This window comes from Helicoverpa armigera, chromosome 14, assembly GCF_030705265.1.
Source record: "Helicoverpa armigera isolate CAAS_96S chromosome 14, ASM3070526v1, whole genome shotgun sequence".
NCBI classification, from domain to species: domain Eukaryota; kingdom Metazoa; phylum Arthropoda; class Insecta; order Lepidoptera; family Noctuidae; genus Helicoverpa; species Helicoverpa armigera.
Window position 1 is genome coordinate 3,151,381 of NC_087133.1, and position 19,608 is coordinate 3,170,988.

Here is a 19,608-nt window from a genome sequence, read left to right on the forward strand (position 1 = left end):
GATAGAATTAATAATAACATATTTTTATAGGTATTTCTTGGTATTAAAACACACATCAATTGTTGAATCTTTATTGGGCTAAAATGATTACATGCACAATGAGAATTTACTGGAATACATAACATTTTTATTATTGAGATAAAATCCATAAACGCTACCTGCTATATAATTTCATGATATTTGCTGATTTATAATTTCAAATAGACATCGATTAAGGAATTATTTGATCTCATGCACGGCTACGTTAACATCCACATTTAATAGGCAGAAATGTAAACGATTATTTATATCGCATGCTGAAGTCTGACAACTATAAAACATTAGCTATTTATTTTCGGGAAATCTAGAACCGACCAATCTTTTAGAGACCGGTCACGGTTAGTAGATCATGAAAATCATTGCATGATTGATGTTCTTGAAATGACTTCGTTCACTCAAGCTACTTCACTCTGGACGGCCATTGAAGGCAAGCCAGAGGTGGGATGGTATTGATAACTTTTAAGAATAGTTTATTATATTTAGCATATTTGTTTCAACATGGTAGCTAATTACCACATACAATAAACATTCATATATTCTGTTCATTTAAATCCGTTATATGAACAACAAGAATAATGAAGGTAATTAATCCATAAATCTATTTCTATTTGCTATGATATTTGTAGACGCATAATATAACTTTTAAGTTGACATTGAATTTTAAATTGTATACGTCATGCTACGATTATATTATTCAGATGGAAAATAGCAGGAAGGTTTATTTCTATGGTCATAATTATATTACTTTAAGAAATTAGTCAATTCAGTGTGAAATACAAAAATAACTTGATCCTTATGCTCGGCTTCGCTTAGCGTGTACCGTAAGAAATATCAACAAAACCAGCCTTCATTTAGCTTAAATAATATATCACATACTTCTTAAATAATATCTTTATACAAATATTAATACAAAGTGACAATAAAGGAACTTATTTTGTAATTAAAAACTTAAATAATTTCGATATTTTATATGGCAATACATAGGATAATATTATGATTGAAATACATTATCTACTTGCTATTATGATATTCATAGACACATAATATAGTTTCAAATAGAGGTTGATTACTGTAAAAGGTTTTTGCTACGATTACATCCAGGGAAAGTCGGTTAGATGCAGGTACAGGGAGATTTTTAATAACCATCTATTCTTACCGGTTTTTATGTAACATAATTTATTGTAATGAGCAAACAACGAATAGTATTCAATTCGATTTTGTTTATAAAAGTTTGTCAAACCATATCACAATATTTAATACCGAGTGATACGTATAAATATAAAAAAATATTTCATTAAGAATATATAGTATACATATTATAGCGAAATCAGTCAGTTTTACATCCATTTTGATGGAATGCAATCATTACGTTTTACGAATTCGTTAAACATTACATGTTTGTTATTTTCGTCAATTTTTTTTATATAGAGCTGCAAACATTTTGGGGCGAAGCATACATGCAGTCCGCCATTTTGAAAAAGGATACATTATATTACTCAAAGACTAGAAACCAGAGATGAAAAATATCGATATTTTTTTTTTCAAAATGGCGGCTTATATTTATGCTCGTTATGTTCGAATGCTCTTTGGATGGTGATTAAAAATTCTTCCTATAAAATAGATTCTAGTTTAATTCGAATATAGATAGTTAATAGAGCTTACAGCTAATTTACTTCTTGGTGGGTAGTCGCTCGAGCAGTGACGCGATTTTGGCGTGTTTTGTGGACTCGTTGAGAGGACATTTGTTCTGCACGTACAAGAGAGCACTCATGTCTTTCTGTTCGAAGGCTACTTCAGCCGCTTCCTCGTAGTAACTGAAACAATTGATGAATTTATTGTTCTCTATAGTGAAACAATCTTGCAGGAAATCCCAAATAAATATTATAAGTGGTGTTTTTTTTTTTTTATTTGAAAGAAATAAAATCTTCATAAAATCACACAACTGGTAATTTACCTAGCTACTTTAGGTTATATCTTTTTTATAAAATAATTTTCCCAACTATGTTGGGATCGGCTCCCAGTCTAAACGGACACAGCTGTGTACCAATATTTTACATGGAGCGACTGCCTATCAGGCCTCCTCAACCCAGTTACCCGGGGAACCTAAAACCGCTTAGTAAGACTTCAGAAAACTGTCTTTTCATGTTTGAGTTCTAATCTAAAAAAATAATAAAGGTCCCTATATTTCTTGGTTACTTACCCAGCTTTCACATAATACTTGACTTTGATATCATCAGCGCAGCGAGGCAGGTATTTCAGCGCCTCTTCATGCTTGCAGTACTTGAGACAGGCATCCACAAATGGTTCGTAACCCACGGGAGATTTCTTGGACTTGGAGAACTTGTCTAGCTCAGCCCAGTCATCGCTCTCGGCTAGAGTTAGGATGCGGAGCCACCAATAACTGTTGAAAAATATTGTTATTGGGTAAGTTATTGGAACGTGAATATGGAGTAAGTTGGGTGTGTATTGAACTTGGTTATGTCCGATTTTTGTTGGTTTCTGATGTTAGTTTTTGTTTATTTAAAATATAAAGCAAAAAGCTTCACTAGTTTGTGGATATGATTTTATTACGCGAAGAACAGATGCCTGATCTGCATCACCAAATTACTTCTTCACACGCAAACGGCTCAACGGATTTTCATGAAACGTAGCTTTAATATAGTTACACACCATATAAGTCTTTTATCCACAGCGAGGAGTTATTCCTACATGACTCGGGAGAAACCGCTGACGTAAACCAGTAACAGAACAAATCTTACCGTCTATCAGGCATCCTGTACTCTGAGCGCAGTTTGTCAGCCAACTTGATCTCTCCCTGTTCCAGCAGCTTGCGGACCGTGTCGTGTAGGGAGAGACCCACGAAGCTGCTGCCGTATGTCTCTTGTAGGCTAGACTGCTGCTTGCAGAGTTTGCGGGCGTCCTCGCAGGTCGATACGCCTGGAGATGGAGAAAATTTACATTAAATAAGGTAATTTGGATACTTGAAAGTGTGATTCAAACTTAGCTGCACTTTTTGAACCACAAAACTTACATAAGTAAGACAGCCCAAAAAGCTTCCACCCTTCGCTACTGTCAATGGGTATCCTCCTTGGATTTTTTATATACATACAATGAGTAAGTATAATAATTAAAAAAGTGGACCGAGAATCAAACTTATAAAAACCTGCTCAAACTAAAAACCACTTGATGAAATTAACTTTAAAACTACAATTCCTTTGCATTTTATACACACCACTTCATGTGATATTTAACTAAGGTTCACTTTTCGGAGCGTTACAGAAAATCGACTTGGTTCGAAATATGTTCAAATCGAATATGTTCAAATGGCTCTTTTGGCCAGTACCGCCACTGCTGGGCGAAAAAGCGTGTTATCTGAAATACTCACCCAAATCATTTTTCCCCTTCTTATAGCACTCCCTGGCAGATATAAGCGACGCCTCAATGCTCCCCGGGTTGGTCTGGTCTATAGCATCACGGATGTGCGTGGCGGCCTGGCCTTGGAAGTCGTCTTCTTATACGTGGACTTGACGCAGAGCTTATGTGCCAACACTTTTGGCCTATATTGGATTCTAAGTAGAAATACTCACCTAAATCATTCTTCCCCTTCTTATAGCACTCCCTAGCAGATATAAGGGATGCCTCAATGCTCCCCGGGTTGGTCTGGTCTATAGCATCACGGATGTGCGTGGCAGCCTGTCCTTGGAAGTCGTCTTCTTGTACGTAGACTTGACGGAGAGCCTCGCGATTGTTATTCGCGCAGTACTTTATGTAGAGAGCGTGGGCGAGGGCGAAGCCCCGGATTGTGAGCTGTGGAGAGAGAATTGTGATATAATTTGCTATTTTTATGTGCATTTTTTTAACTTTCGAATAAATGTAGGTAATTCGAACATATTCGAATAAGTAAATAAGTTTAACTGATCCTAAATACAAGGCAATGTGTCTTAGTTACAAAATATGCCATTAAATTATTATATCACAAATATCTGCTATGTATTGTAAAAATCCTGCCCTATGTCCCTCTTATAATAGATTTTATTAAATTTATAATTGACCGTAGGTACTGTATTTAATTTTACGTGCTATTATTTACCTCAAATTCGCGTTTCCCCATCTTCTCCTTGAGATGCAGCAGTACTATATTGATCAGATCAGTGTCGCCACTGGCAGTCGCTTTCAGTAAAGCGGTAGGTCCCTCGCCCAAAGACAAAAGCAGAGGAACTTGAAGCTTGCTGTGAGTTTCATACTCCAATATCTAAAAAGTATTAGAAAAAAAAAATTGTAAAACAAAAATTTTTAAGAAAAAAGGCAAAAAGCCAACGTCACGCGGTGTTCCCAGGCGGTCACCCATCCAAGTACTGACCGCGCCCGATGTTGCTTAACTTCGGTGATCGGACGAGAACCGGTGTATTCAACGTGGTATGGACGTTGGCGATAGCTGACTCAAAATTATGAACTCGTATCTGAACTTAGTACTATTATGACGTCATATTTAAGTTATTGTACCTTTTTTACAATATGAAAAAATCCTACATTACAATTTTTTTTATCATGACTAGTCATAACAGGCTTATTAATCAAATAATCTTTTATAAATAATTAAATACACTTGGTTGATTAGTTACAATTTAACATATGTTTTTTCACACAATCTTAATTGTTAATTATTCATGGAATAGAAAAATAAACTACATATTTTTATGGGAACAAATATAATGACCACCATAAAATGCTTTGATACCCTAAGTTTTGTAACCAGAAATATCTACTGAACACCAGAAAAATAAAGTCTAAAAATGTAATAGTACCAGCTATTTTAGTCACGACTTCACTTTAAATTGTATTCGACCACCAAATTTAGTAAATGATCACCAACTCTTGACGACCAAATTAATGTATTATTTTTGCCTAAATAAGTCACTGTGATTGCCATAAAATGTAGGCTTATTACCAAATAAAGTATTATGATGCCATATTAAGTTATGTGTCCAGCTTGCAATGCATGCGTGAGTGTCAGTATGACGAGTGACAGGGGAAAATGGAAGAAAATGACATATTGCGCCGACCCCAAGTAAAATTGAGAACAGGGCAGGAGAAAGAAGAAGAAGAATGTGTTTCTCAATACACTCCCTCGAAAACACACTCTTATCGCACTGTTTAGAGGCATGCAATAGACAATTTTCCACCCTAGTGCAGGAAAAGGGTCCCCATAATGTTATTACATTTATTGTATCAGGCCGAACTTATTTTTAAACGGTTTTATTTAGCTTAACCTGTTTGTTTTTTTGGAGTCAGTTTACTTAAACAGGATAGCAAGATGTAAAAACTTTGATTATCATTTTATATTAAAACGCTGGTGTAATTTTGATGATCATTTACTACTTTTGGTGATCATTTACTACTTTTGGGATAACAATGATTTATTTGGACTCATTTTGCTTAAATAGGATAGCAGAATTTAAAAACTTTGGTTGTAATCTTACTTTAAAATGGTGGTTTAATTTTGGTGGTCGTTTACTATTTTTGGCTTACGCATGATTTATTTTGGAGTAATTTCACTTAAATAGGATACCAAAGTGTTAAAACTTTGGTGATAGTTTTACATTAAAATGCGAGTTTCATTTTGGTGATCATTTACTATTTTTGTCTGCTATTTGTTACTATATCTGGTGATCAGTTAAACATAAGCCTAATTTTATTATAATGTTCCAAAAATAAATGCAAAAAGCCAACGTCACGCGGTGTTCCCAGGCGGTCACCCATCCAAGTACTGACCGCGCCCGATGTTGCTTAACTTCGGTGATCGGACGAGAACCGGTGTATTCAACGTGGTATGGACGTTGGCGATAGCCAACGCAAAATTATGAAGTGGTATCGGAACTTTGTACTATTATGACGTCACATTTTAGCTTTTGCAACTTTTTTACAATATGAAAAAAATCCTACATTACATTTTTTTTTATTATACAAGTTATAACAGCCTTAATAATCAAATAAACTTCGCTTATTTCGATTTCGCAGTTAGAATTTAACCGAAAATAAGTTTTTTCTGTCACCATGGAAAATATTTATCATTCTTAGCATAGAAAAATAAACTTCATACACACAAATACAAAAATATATAATAAAGAAGGACAAAAAGCCAACGTCACGCGGTGTTCCCAGGCGGTCACCCATCCAAGTACTGACCGCGCCCGATGTTGCTTAACTTCGGTGATCGGACGAGAACCGGTGTATTCAACGTGGTATGGACGTTGGCGATAGCCAACGCAAAATTATGAAGTGGTATCGGAACTTTGTACTATTATGACGTCACATTTTAGCTTTTGCAACTTTTTTACAATATGAAAAAAATCCTACATTACATTTTTTTTTATTATACAAGTTATAACAGCCTTAATAATCAAATAAACTTCGCTTATTTCGATTTCGCAGTTAGAATTTAACCGAAAATAAGTTTTTTCTGTCACCATGGAAAATATTTATCATTCTTAGCATAGAAAAATAAACTTCATACACACAAATACAAAAATATATAATAAAGAAGGACAAAAAGCCAACGTCACGCGGTGTTCCCAGGCGGTCACCCATCCAAGTACTGACCGCGCCCGATGTTGCTTAACTTCGGTGATCGGACGAGAACCGGTGTATTCAACGTGGTTGGCGATAGCTTGGCCAAAATTATTGACTGCTATGTAGTTAGTGACGTCATACTCACTTTGATAGCAAGAGCCTTTCGTCCCTTTTCAGCTGCTTTCATGGCAATCATGGTGTAGGATATGCCAGGCACTCCGCGAAGTTTCTCACCAATCTCGCGGGCAGCGCTCTCGTTGTCTAGATGAGGTTGAGTCACCTGTGTTTGAATATTGTAATTTTATAGTTATTTTTTTATCAGGGAATAAATGTTTTACACTTATGTCCAGTTTTAACAGGTTACTGATAAAGTTACTGGTAAGCCTATCAGGAAATTAAATAACCGATAAACTATAACTTTTAGTTTCACTGCTCTTGGATAGCAATACCTGGCAGATAGCATTAACTATCAGTTATAACTATCTGACACTTTATCTGTAACCGGGCCTTAAATTACTTTTTATTCTGGAAAAGGATTTTAATAATTTGTATCAAAATAACTTTCAAGTGTACCTTATAACAAGCCCAGTGCGAGAGTACCCTGGTCTTCCCATCCTTCATATGCAAGTGTGAAGCAATGTACCCAGCCAGGCAATGCAGACGACGCCAGATCAAACGGTCTAGGAGTACCCTTTCACCTAGGTGAGCCATCCTGGTGTTTTTGTTAAGGAATTCAATGTTAAAAACATCATTAAAAAGTTTAAAAATTCTTAGTCGTATTGCAATCGGGTGTATAAGAACCTTTGTAGTCCAACAAGTCGAGTAGCGACATCTATGAAATCGTGAGGGGACTACATCATCAGTCAGTGAGTTACAAGTGCGACTAATAGATGGCGCCACTTCGTTTCTTACTTTTTTAAGTAATACAACTCTTCATAATTATTTAGCGTAAGTATTTGGAAATAGTCTATGAATATTAAAAAGGATACTGTGTAGAAGTAAGCGGTATAGCCACTTTTGGGTCCCGAACGGAGTTTAAGACCCTCAGCCATCGGCCGGTTTTGACGAAATGCTCCGTCAATTCTGGGTCCATGAAGAAACATTTGCCGAACTGGGCAGCCCTGATGAGTTTCTTTTGTACATCTGGGCTGAACTCGAAGGCAGCAGCGTCAATACAATCTTGCACAGCTATTGGCAGATCAGGCTTCACTAGTCGTATGTATTCGTCAGCTCGGTGACTGTGCAACTGAAATAAATAAAAATTTTGATTATGTATTATGTACAACTTATGGCAAAATAAAGTCCATTTACGTTATTTAAAAAATGGCAATAATTTCGAGAGCAATTTCATTAAACCAACTTTAGGTGCATTTTTTTTTAATCTGCCATCTCACCTGGAACTGCCTAGAAGCTTCCATCAAATACGACCCAGGGGCCGTACTATTGATACGGAATATTTTCTCGACGACGAATGGAACTTTCTGGATGAGCTCGTGCGTGGTTTCAGAGACAACTCGAACGCAATCGATCTCTTGTATGAGATGGAACGGTCCATCGTAGGGGTATTGCACGGATTGGCCTTTTGATCCGTAGATACACATCATGTCGTCCCAGTGGCCTACTACTGCTTGAGAACCGCACCTGGAATAAGCAAAATAGTTGATCATTTTTTTCAATGCCTAATTTGTACACACCATTGCGGTATAATTAACAAGGAGTATTTTCAAAGGAAGGAAAACTCATTTTGATTCAAAATCTAAGTATTGTCTGGTACTGTATATGTATACTGTATGGTTACTTACATATTTTCTGAGATTTTGTGCCAATAATCCGATAATTGGAGTAAAGCAGATAAATATTTTTTTGTACATAAGTAGGTATGATGCCTTTTTTTTTTTTTTTTTAACGACGTAAAAAATCATCAAATGACCCCTCCCGCTGTGGGTTAGCAGCGGTGAGGGAGTGTCAGACTCTTACTGACTAAAAGCCGTCGTGTTCCGTCGTAGGCCTTATGTGCTAGGGCCGCGGTACCTCTTTCGAACAACCCGCAGCCCCGGTTAAGTAGGTATGATGCCTGGATTATAAAAAGACATCATACTGTAATGGAGATTCCATTAGATTTAAAACCCGCAAAGATACACAAGAAAGATACATAAAGCAATTTGATTAAAGAAAATGTGACGCTAAACTTACCACATCAACTCTTTAGGCTGCTTAATAAATCCGGTATCGATCTCAGAGTAAGTCGTCTTGAAGTCGGACGACCCGATCCACAGTATGCCGGAGTCGGTGAAGAATGCAACGTGCATGCCGTTCTGAGATGCGACGATTGAAAGAATCTGCGTGTATGGATTCTTTATTTCAGGACGCTGTAACAATGATAAAACACTTCCTTGATTATTTGGTCATTATAACAAAAACGCACTACGATAATGTACCTAACTGAAACCTTCTATTTCTCAGAAATACTATGGTGAAAACTGCATCAAAATTGTTTTACCAAAACTTGAGATATAAATCGCGCACGAGCATAATATGAACATACAGGTCAAACTGAGAAACTTCTGTTGCAGTCGGTTAAAAATATACAGGATAATATTATGTGCGGTAATCAAAAAGGACGTCCTCAGGCACGGTGTAGTGATGACTTGCGCAAGGCGGCTGGCAGGAGCTGGATGCGAGCAGCCGAAAATCGATCTCAGTGGCGTGCATTTGGAGAGGCCTATGTCCAGCAGTGGACTGCTATAGGCTGATGATGATGAATCAAAAAGTCCTGACAACTGTTTAAGAATAATGTGATTACATAATATTATACTGTAAAATCATTATTATTTACAAAAAAAAAATAATCAAACCATCTTAAGTAAAAAAAGGCAAAAAGCCAACGTCACGCGGTGTTCCCAGGCGGTCACCCATCCAAGTACTGACCGCGCCCGATGTTGCTTAACTTCGGTGATCGGACGAGAACCGGTGTATTCAACGTGGTATGGACGTTGGCGAGAGCTAGTTCCAAATTACCGAACAGTAACGAAGCCCTACTTACTCGTAGTTTACTAACCGTCATAATGACGTCATATTTTGGTAACTTCTTCATTTTATATTTTTTTAAATGATAATAAGTGAGCAAATAAAATATTTCTGATTTAAAGACTAGTTGCATTTTCTAATTCAAATAAAGTAACGTGACAAAATAAGTCGTGAAGTTAAAACATATTTTTGGATATTTTTCATCACAAAAGGTGAAAATGAAGTCGGATTAACTATAAAACATCATTAATTTGTCAATATACATAAAAGAGGCAAAAAGCCAACGTCACGCGGTGTTCCCAGGCGGTCACCCATCCAAGTACTGACCGCGCCCGATGTTGCTTAACTTCGGTGATCGGACGAGAACCGGTGTATTCAACGTGGTATGGACGTTGGCGGTAGACAATTTGAAATTATGAAGTGGTACCGGAATTTTGTACTATTATGATCATATTTTAGCTTTTGTAACTTTTTTAAAATATCAAAAATTCCTAAATTAAATAATTAGTTTTTTTTTAATCATACGCGTTATAACAGCATTAGTAATCAAATAAACTTCGCCGATTGCAATTAGAATTTAATCGTAAATAAGTTTTTTGTCACATGGGAATTATTAATTATTTTAGCATATAAAAACTAACTTCATATCATACACACAAATATAAAAATATACATATAATAAAAAGGGGCAAAAAGCCAACGTCACGCGGTGTTCCCAGGCGGTCACCCATCCAAGTACTGACCGCGCCCGATGTTGCTTAACTTCGGTGATCGGACGAGAACCGGTGTATTCAACGTGGTATGGACGTTGGCGATGGCAAGACTAAAATGGTCGAGTTGAATCGCCAAATATTGGTGTAAATTGATAAAATACTTATCTGCAGTGCATATTATAGTGTAGTGTATCGCATTTGCTAATTGATTACCACTTATTATTCATAGTTAGTAAATAAATTAATATATTAGTTAGTTAATAATTCATAGGTAGTGAATTCATGTAGTTTATAAAAATACAATCAATAGATTTGATAAGAAAAAAATATATTTACCATGAGCACAGCCCTTGACTCGCCCAGCTGGCACTTATAGATTTCCTTGTCCCTGCATACAAGGAAACCAGTACTCAGAACGCACCAGCAAGAGATTGGTTCATTCGCTCCTGAAATTTCAAGCCAATTTAATACTTAACGCCAGCAAATAGAACGCAATTTTGATGAAAATGCTTATAATACTTACGTGGCAAGTCAGGTACAGATCTAACTTTAGGGTCAGAGACATTGCTGAGCAGGAACATGCGGTTGGTGGTGGTGATCACCGCTAAACCCACACCCACTGGGTTCGGGAACAACTGGGCTTTGGACACCTGTTAGATACAAAATAAATTAACTAATGACTTTACGTCAGTGAACAAAAAATAAATACGAAAATATTTGGTTGTCTCTGGAGTCCCAATCATAGGCATAGACCAATACAGTTAACTGAGACTCTACTCCTGATATTGTTGATAACTTATTTTTTATATTTTAAATATTATTTTTTCCATAAGAAATATGTTAACTCTTAAGTTACCTTAGTGTCCCTGACTTCCTGTCCCATGTTGAAGGTCCTCTGATAAGCTCCAAACATGTCATAGACCAGGACATCACCGCTTTCCTGGATGCACAGGAGTTGTTCTTCATTGGACCAGCCCATGTGGACCAGCTCGCCACTGTTCCACTGCAAACATCAAAGTAAAGTGAGCTTCAGTTGTACAGTTCAATATAAGATCGTTTTTTTTTTTGTTTATGTTTTGCAAATCTCATGGTAGAATATCGTCAATGCTATTAAATAAATAAATAACTGAATAGAGGAGTTTAGATAAGCAGTTGCTACTTGTGTAACAAAACACTGATACACAGCTGCAGCCAATTAGACAGGAGGCCAACCCCAGCATAGTCGAGAAAATGCTAGGCTGTTGATAACAAATGACAATAAGGAAAACTAAACTTACCACAATCTTAGAAATAATAGTTCCAACTCCATTGTACAGAGTGATGACTGGCTTGCTGGTGCCCAAGATCCTCACATACTGCTTCCTGTCCCGCACCACAGCTATGGGGCCACCGTATGGTGCTCCACTCACAATCATGTGATCCAGGCCTTCGTCCATAGCCCAGACCATGTTGTAGAGATCAAACTTCCTGTATTTTTTTGTAGTATTAATGTGTGTGAAAAAATTGGTCCTGACAAATTGAGAACTCTTTTGGGAAGTGGATATTCTAACAATATTTGTACTTGCAGTGGGTAGATAGTTAATTTGGAAATTAGCCGCTGTACAACTGGGAACTTCTTCATATTAAGTTGTTATGTTGTTGCAGAAAAATAAAATATTAAACCTCCTTCTTTCAGGAAGTGAAAAAGGGAGAAATAATGGTATCTCAGAGTAATTTTAACTTGAGAGTAATTAAAGATTAAACTGTTTTTCATTACTTTGTACTTCTTTGTACTTTGTAGTCATTTTCAATAAGCATATTTGAATTCCAGGTGGATGGGATTCTATGGCGCATATTGGGGAAAACGGGAATAATGATTATTTCAAGTCTTTGTAGACTATTGTTACTATTTTAATAGATACCCACAAAAAAATGTTTTATGCAATAAAACACAAAAAAGTTCTATTCACCTGTAATAGGAGTCCAACTGGAACCAGTCGGCAGTTAGAAGGGCCGACATTTTGTCGAATTTGTTACAATTTATTAAAAGAGAGCACTGTTGATAAGAGATTTAGATTTCACTTTCCTTGTTTGTTTTTAACACACAATGTTTTGTTTTCAAACGTACTTGTTGAATCTATTGTCTCACATTGGAGGTAACGCCCGAGGGTCGCCGTATACCCTGAAAACAAGCTAGTAGTTGTTCAGAGTGCACTATTATATTTTTATTTGCAAACACGACCCCAATAAATCAATACTGCAATGAATAATGTTCAGGGATAATTTCACCTGGAATGTAGTATTTACTTCATCGTAACCAATCTATCTCTTTCACTTTCAACAAATTTTCGTAGTGTACGGACTATTCAAATGATTTTGATGCGTTAAGTGTTGAATTAAGGCGCTGGAACGGTTTTTCGTGCATGACTGACTGACGCAAGACGTAACGTTTAGAAATTAGTAGACTGTTTCATCCTACGTCCTACTTAGGAATTGTAAGGATGTATGTAAGAGGTAGTTTTGGTACACAAGGGAATTCATAGGGGTAATACACAATATAGAAAACAAAAAGAGGCAGTATTTAGAAGGAGTACGTAAGGAAGTTTAAGGAGTAGTTCACAAGGAAGTACATAAGTGAGTACGTGAGCATGAAGAGGGAGTACATGAGGAAGTGCATAGGGGTAATACATAAGGGAGCACGCAAAGAAGTAAATAAGAAAGTGTTTAATTAAATTGGCTATCTGATAAATCACCACTTTTCAAACGTCAACATTTTTGCAATCTATCGTTACTGATACCAAGGTAGAAAATGAAAACCTGTCTTATCTCAGCAATCTCATGACTTTTTTGTTTGTACCTACTTAGTTCATAAAAGCGGTGAGGCAAACCTTACAATATTTGTTGGTGTTTGTTTTCTAGAGAATATGTCATAAACTGTTGATGAATCATAGCATAATCAAATAAAAATGCTATAAATGTGATCTGACCTCACACGTAACGTAAGAGTAGAGTCATATTAAGTAAAATGGCGTCCTAGCCGATTGCCGGCCACAGCGGCCGTTCTATATGTAGATCAGCCAGTTACGCAGGACATATTATAGTGCAAAAGCATACTGAAAACTATATACGAGCGATCTATATTATGTACCAAACTTATGTATATGTAAGCTTGCTAACTAAGCGTACCTAATTATCTAGCTATACATTTTTATTGTATAATATAGGTACTTAAGTAAAATCGGAACAATAACATAACATTGTAAATAGTAATTATTTAGTAAAATTGTTTATCCGCCATCTTGCACGCTCAGATACGCTCGGCCGGGAGAAAATGAAATAGATAAAATTCTTGGGGCTTATTAGAGAGATGCCACAGCTGCTACTTAAGTGTTACGGCTTGTTTGTTATGTTTTGTGCTAAATTATGTTGATTGTTGATCTTTAAATAAAGTTGGATCCTATTTGGAGAAATCTGCACGAGAATCTTATGTGTTGGCAGACTAGGTACCTTAGAGATTTGTAAAGTTTTTCGATGACGGACTTAGATACTTACCTAGTTTTTAAATAGATGATAATGATTTGTATGTTGGAGTAGTGAATTTTGGTCTAAATGAACCTGAAATAATGATGAGTAGGTAATGACTATTATCCAAATTGGCTATTAAGGAATGTAGGTAGGTACCTGGCTTGTGAACTAATGCAATTGACCAGAGGATTTGGGAAACAGGAAAAGCTACAGAAAATGCATTAAAATTACCTACTAGATAAATAGCTGGAGACATATTGTGGAAATCACGAAAAGTTCCTCATCTCTTCAGCTACATTTTTCGGAATTATTCAGAAAAATAACATGCATTTTGCATTAGGGATTCATACATTTCTCGTAGGTAGCGAGGCGTTGACACTGACATGTTGGTACTCAGCCGGTCGCCCGCCATTTTCGCATGGCTGATTTCAAGCCACCATTTTCTCACGCCGCGTCTCGTCCATCCGTGGACTATTAAGTAGTGGAAGGAATTTGCATCCATAATGAACGACATCCACTATCTCTGTCCCACTACGTATATAACTAGTACCTCTAGCTTATTGCCTAGACATGGTGGGTGATGAACTTTTTATTATGATAAATGTGTTTAAACTCTACTATAGATGTTTCCCACAATTTGACATACGTTACGTGGAAACGACTTTTCCTACTCTGATAAAAAAGGTAGGTGTAGCTAATATCGACCGGGGATAGCTTGCTAAAAGTGAAAGCAATCTGCATAAAAAATAGTATCTACAGATTAATGTGAAGTAATTAGGAAGTATACCTATTATTTAAGATGATTTTAAGGTGTAATATTTGTCTAGTCACCGAGCTCTCTGTGTTCTTTACCCACGCGTGAAAATATGAAAAAATCGCGAAAGCGTAGCCTCCTCGTCAATTACCAGCTTGTACGCGCAAGATATTTTTATATTACTAGTTTGCGGACCTATCCGACTATTTATACATTAACTCGTTACTTCGCAGTCTGATTAACCCTTGGTTAATGTTTGACTAAGTTGTTGGTTCAGCAATTATATGGCATATTGAATCGTTAAAAATGTTAATGTTGGCGAATTTTTAATTAAAACAAAATTAATAAAGGATTTTGTTTAGTTTATTGACAAAATATAGGTACTAAAACTTCAAATTAATTTAGATTACTGCCACTTTAATATCTTGTGGACATAAAATATTGTGCCTACCTTTGCTATTTATTCACAAGGCACACGTATTTTAATCTACAAACTAGTTTATTCACTATGTTTCATCAATCACAGGGCCTGCCATCAATCTTGTATTGGATTTCTAAGAAAACACAATATGGCGTCAACGCACTATTAAAAAAAATCGCTGTTGTCGAAGGCTCGTGCCAAACATATTTATCATGACCGAATTGAGGCACAATAGGGTCCATGAACTTAGGGACAAGTAATAGATTTCCAAATGTGCAATAGACATGCTGGACATATGAAAGTCAAATACATAGTTAGGGACAAATGACACACAAATCAATTTTTTAAATAAACTTACTGCAACACGAATTGATTTTTTCTTTACGTGTGTACCATAAGTAGCCATTATTTAAGATATTACACGAAATAAATTAAGGAAATGAAAGGAAACTAGCATAAAGTTATATTTGGAAGAATTGATACTTAAAATTGGGATAATAGCAAGATGATGATTGAGATCGCTCTTAGCGATAAGACCGCCCATTATGTCACCTACTTTAACTACCTATTTTAGGATCAAAAATATAAAATTGGTGTACCTAATAAAGAATATCTATCTATTGTTAAAGTCTTCTTAGGTAGGCTTCGTTCTTAGGTAAGTAATGGAGTTTTCTGACCATCGAGTAAATCGATTACTTATTAAAATATTTATTCAAATACATTCCATTTGCTGTGTATTAAGAGATGAGCGATACTAAAGTCAACATAAACAACGGCAAAAGATTTATTGGCCGAAGGTAGTAAGTTACGGAACCAAGCCAAGGATTCTGGAGTGCGTTGCCTCGCAAATTTTCTTTAATACAACCAATACGAGTCGGATAAACAGATTTAACTTTAGCTAAACGAATTTCCTGTTTTATTTAGCGTATTTATTTTATTTGTGACAAAAGTAAAGAAAAAGCTTTTCGCTTTTCTACAAAAAGAATGAATGAAGTAATAGATTCTGATTTTCCTTGGCTGGTTAGTTTGAAAACACTATCATCTCTAAAAAGATAAACTACGAGCTGGATTTATATTTCTGTACATTTGAAGTTTGTGAACTAAGCTATAATACAAACTAAAATCTTCGTTTTTATAATTGCCCTAACTTTATTGACCTTACTAAGTATAGGTTTTTCTTAGAACTCGTGTAATGTTTGTACTAAAATAACATTACGACAATTTCAAGTCCTCGAAACCAGTCATGTAACTTTCCTTGCTTCCATCAAGTATGCAAATAAATCTTGAGGAAACAGCAGGGCCGTGTCAAGATCTAGTACACGATGCCGTCCAAGATTACATGACTCTTGTCACGACATTAGACATGCGATTATCAGATTTATTGCCCCAAGAGGTCGTAATACTGCGTCAACAGCTTATGTGACCCGACTTACTTTATTGCCATCGTAAACTGAATAATTTGTCGTTTTACGCTTGTAGATTACCTATTGTAGAATTATTTAACGCGTGTCAGGCTCAGATAAGCTGAAAATGGCCAGCTTATTCCTCTGATACTACATTACAAGTACCTACTTGATATGACAGTTACAGCAAGAGCTTTTACTAATCGACATCTTGACCTCCAAATAGACAAGTTCTCTGAACACAAACGGCATTAAATTCTTGCACTTTTTATTTGTCATGAATGAAACCTCTCTCTCTATGTTTTGTGTCGTTAAATAACCCATCAAGGTAATCGACAACAGCTGCAATTCCGGCCGCTCTCAGCAGATCTGTGCCAAAGCAGCAACAACAACAAAAGCGAGTCATGACATCGATATGAAGTAACGAAATAACTTAGAAATGTCAAAGCCTGCCGACTCGAGCGACCTCGCTCCCACTCTCGGAGCAACGGTACTCGTGTCTCGGCAGTCGGCGCCTGCGCCGCCACACGCTCCGAGGTCTGTGCCCTCCTCCCCGACAACTTGCACGCGTCATTGCGCTCGCGCACGCTCCCCCGCAGCCAACACTCGGGTTTCAAACGAATATTCACAAATAACGAACAATCCGATCGCGAAGTCCCTGGTCTCCGTAATAAATAAGTCAGGCCATTCCGGCCAAGTCAGTACCGAGAACTTTTAATATCACACATTACGGTACGCGGCACCGTGTGACGGAACTTTTATCAGTACAGCCTTTTACAAGCTCTCAACTCTCCGCGAGTTCAATGTGATTTGTGAAATGTTGCGAATTATGGAAATTTCATGTTTTCATATCGACGTGGTGATTTTTTATCGTGCCTGAGGCGTAAAGTGGAAGTTTGTGAATTATTGAAGGAGGAACACTTTCGGAGTTACAGTGCGAGGTGCTGGGAATAGCGTCAAAGGTGAGTTTGAACAGTTGTGAATTTAAAAGGGAAGTTACTCCGAGTGTGAATATAATTTCAAGTTTAACAGGAAAACATTGGAATTTCGTAAGATATTACAAGTTGATCTCTTTAAGAACTTCTGACGGCGAACACTTGAATAAATGAATACATTTGTTAATAATGATGGGGAGGATTGTGTAGGAGACAAGGGTGCTTGATCCACTCTTACACGAATAAATAATTATATTCTAATAAGTAAAGCTTTAATTGTGTCGTTGTTGGGGAACGTTTTCGTAAGGACACCGAATCTAATTGGAATCTACTTTGAATATTAACAAAAATGCAATTTAGTAAACTTGTCGGCCTTGTTATCGTCGAATTTGTAGTTCTTTCCTTGTACACCGAGCTTTACCACCACACAGTTGTACCAGGAACTTTAATATCAAAGTGAATTATCTTGGAAACCACAATAATGCAATCTCTTTCTCTAATGATACGCATTATGGAATTGTAATACGAACTTATTTGTGCCGCTTGCATCATCAGGTGCAATTTCTGAACACTCTCTTACTTTAAAGCTTATTGAGTTTATATGATCATTTAGCTAAGGTCCGTGCTTACCAATTTTCTTAAATATATCATCTGATGTACATCTTATCTCTTACCAACATCTTATTTAGGCTTTATAGCATTTATTAAGATCTTAATTTACAGGGATGATACCTCATTTAAAAAGTTATTCTCTATATAAAACATCCATTGATCAGCACTTTTTTATTGGAGAGTTAAAGTTAGCCAATAACATAGATAGACTTAAACTCAGTAAGAACTAAGTTTCATTTTTGTACGTACTGCCTTTTAAATTCTGATGACCTTCATGAGCCGGATATTCAGTAATAGGTAAGTCCAAATTAGTTCCATCTTGACTACTTTTAACGTTAATTGATTGTCACAGTAATTAATTTTCTTCGCCTAAATCTAATTAGGAATTTGATTAGCCAAATTAGGCAATTCTATTTCTTTTCTTCATTGCTAGAAGTCAATGAACTTTTACTTCATACAACGTAATTTCAGAACTGGTTTTCTTTTGATAACAGTTTTAATTGGGTTCCTTAAAACTTGTTTTTAGACGAATAACTGTTATATACTGTTACAGAGGTTTGAGACATCTATTAGGATTAGAATACTGGAATAACTAGCCATTTTTTCGTTATTTAAATGTCTTGATGTCTAGGTTGTCGGAATTTTAATTGCCATCAAGAATATCATCAATTCACGTCACATACTAACAGTTATTTAATGTAATTTTATTTTATGTATCCTGTATAAAATGTTATTTTTATTATTCTTGATTAGTTAATTTATCTTTATGTTATTTTGTTTGGGGTTCTTTAAGTATTCTAGACGGACAACAAGCTCGTTAAATAAAATTTGGCTTATTTTTATAAGTTGCAAACAAGTAAATCTCGGGAAAATAATACAGTTCTGATTGTTTTTCTTTTATTCGTTGTCTGTTACTTTAAAATGGAAAAACAAATTAGTAGGTGTCGAAAAAAAGGAAGAAATTGAGTTTATTAATGTTTCATTACAGATAATTTTTGCTCAAGAGATAGTAATGTTTGTCTGAATTAAGTACTTGTTCACAACCTGTTTTCATTTTCAAGAGCCTTATCAGACATCTGAAACTTTGTAGCGATCAACTCAGCAGTTTCGAGATCAAGAGGTTATGTTAGGTTATCAGAACAGACGGACTGCCTACTTTCTTTCATATTTTGTAAGTACACAAGTTACATTCACTTGTTTTAGTTCTTTTACTTTACGTAGTAGGTATACTTATGAAGTTGTTCTTGTAAACACAGTGTTGGTTTATCGTAAATGCAGTGTGTTTATATTTAGCATACTTTCTCACAAAACGTTCTCAAATAAAAATACTTTTCCCCTGAAGAGTTAAGTATATATTCGACCTGGTAATATCTATAGGGCACCAGGGTACCAATGCTGACTTGAACAATTTTGACTCATGTCCCTACTAAATAAAAATACTGAAGTTTAAAGAATAATGAATACCTATGGCCACGCAAGCAGAAGCATAGGCAAGCCCAGTCGGCAGTAGCCTCATAGATAATTACGTTTAAAATATTCAGCGATTATCTGCGTTAACGCACGTTTGCGCGTTAAGACATTGTCCCGCGAGTTTCACATGAAAGTAAGTAAAAGCGTTGTGTGATAACTT

At 36.1% G+C, this 19,608-nt stretch overlaps 2 protein-coding genes, 6 non-coding genes and 1 pseudogene across 9 annotated transcripts in view; 1 reads left to right on the forward strand and 8 right to left on the reverse strand.

The window, feature by feature from the left end:
• Positions 1-57: 57 nt before the first annotated feature.
• Vps16a (Vacuolar protein sorting 16A) lies at positions 58-12,614 on the reverse strand. Its single transcript, XM_049836916.2, has 15 exons — positions 12,299-12,614; positions 11,627-11,816; positions 11,206-11,352; positions 10,873-10,999; positions 10,686-10,795; positions 8,803-8,978; positions 8,004-8,250; positions 7,599-7,855; positions 7,183-7,321; positions 6,755-6,889; positions 4,130-4,291; positions 3,627-3,846; positions 2,799-2,976; positions 2,240-2,440; positions 58-1,853 (listed from the first exon to the last, which is right to left on the reverse strand). The coding sequence occupies exons 1-15, from the start codon at positions 12,346-12,348 to the stop codon at positions 1,709-1,711; spliced, it is 2,484 nt and encodes an 827-aa protein (XP_049692873.1). The 5' UTR covers positions 12,349-12,614; the 3' UTR covers positions 58-1,708.
• Positions 4,351-4,469, reverse strand: LOC135117790 (5S ribosomal RNA). The gene has a single exon (XR_010277170.1). It is a non-coding gene; the product is annotated as a 5S ribosomal RNA (ribosomal RNA).
• On the reverse strand, positions 5,763-5,881 carry LOC135117791 (5S ribosomal RNA). The gene has a single exon (XR_010277171.1). It is a non-coding gene; the product is annotated as a 5S ribosomal RNA (ribosomal RNA).
• LOC126053924 (5S ribosomal RNA) lies at positions 6,177-6,295 on the reverse strand. Its single transcript, XR_007510570.1, has one exon. It is a non-coding gene; the product is annotated as a 5S ribosomal RNA (ribosomal RNA).
• On the reverse strand, positions 6,591-6,707 carry LOC126053925 (5S ribosomal RNA; annotated as a pseudogene).
• On the reverse strand, positions 9,489-9,607 carry LOC135117792 (5S ribosomal RNA). Its single transcript, XR_010277172.1, has one exon. It is a non-coding gene; the product is annotated as a 5S ribosomal RNA (ribosomal RNA).
• LOC135117793 (5S ribosomal RNA) lies at positions 9,915-10,033 on the reverse strand. The gene has a single exon (XR_010277173.1). It is a non-coding gene; the product is annotated as a 5S ribosomal RNA (ribosomal RNA).
• On the reverse strand, positions 10,331-10,449 carry LOC126053929 (5S ribosomal RNA). Its single transcript, XR_007510576.1, has one exon. It is a non-coding gene; the product is annotated as a 5S ribosomal RNA (ribosomal RNA).
• Positions 12,615-16,907: 4,293 nt separating the features above from the next.
• Positions 16,908-19,608, forward strand: part of LOC110380240 (protein artichoke) — a 107,604-nt gene continuing 104,903 nt past the window's right edge. For both annotated transcript variants that reach the window (XM_021340162.3, XM_049836911.2), the window contains exon 1: positions 16,908-17,393. The gene's annotated coding sequence lies outside the window, so the exon portion shown is untranslated. The remainder of the gene's footprint in view (positions 17,394-19,608) is intronic.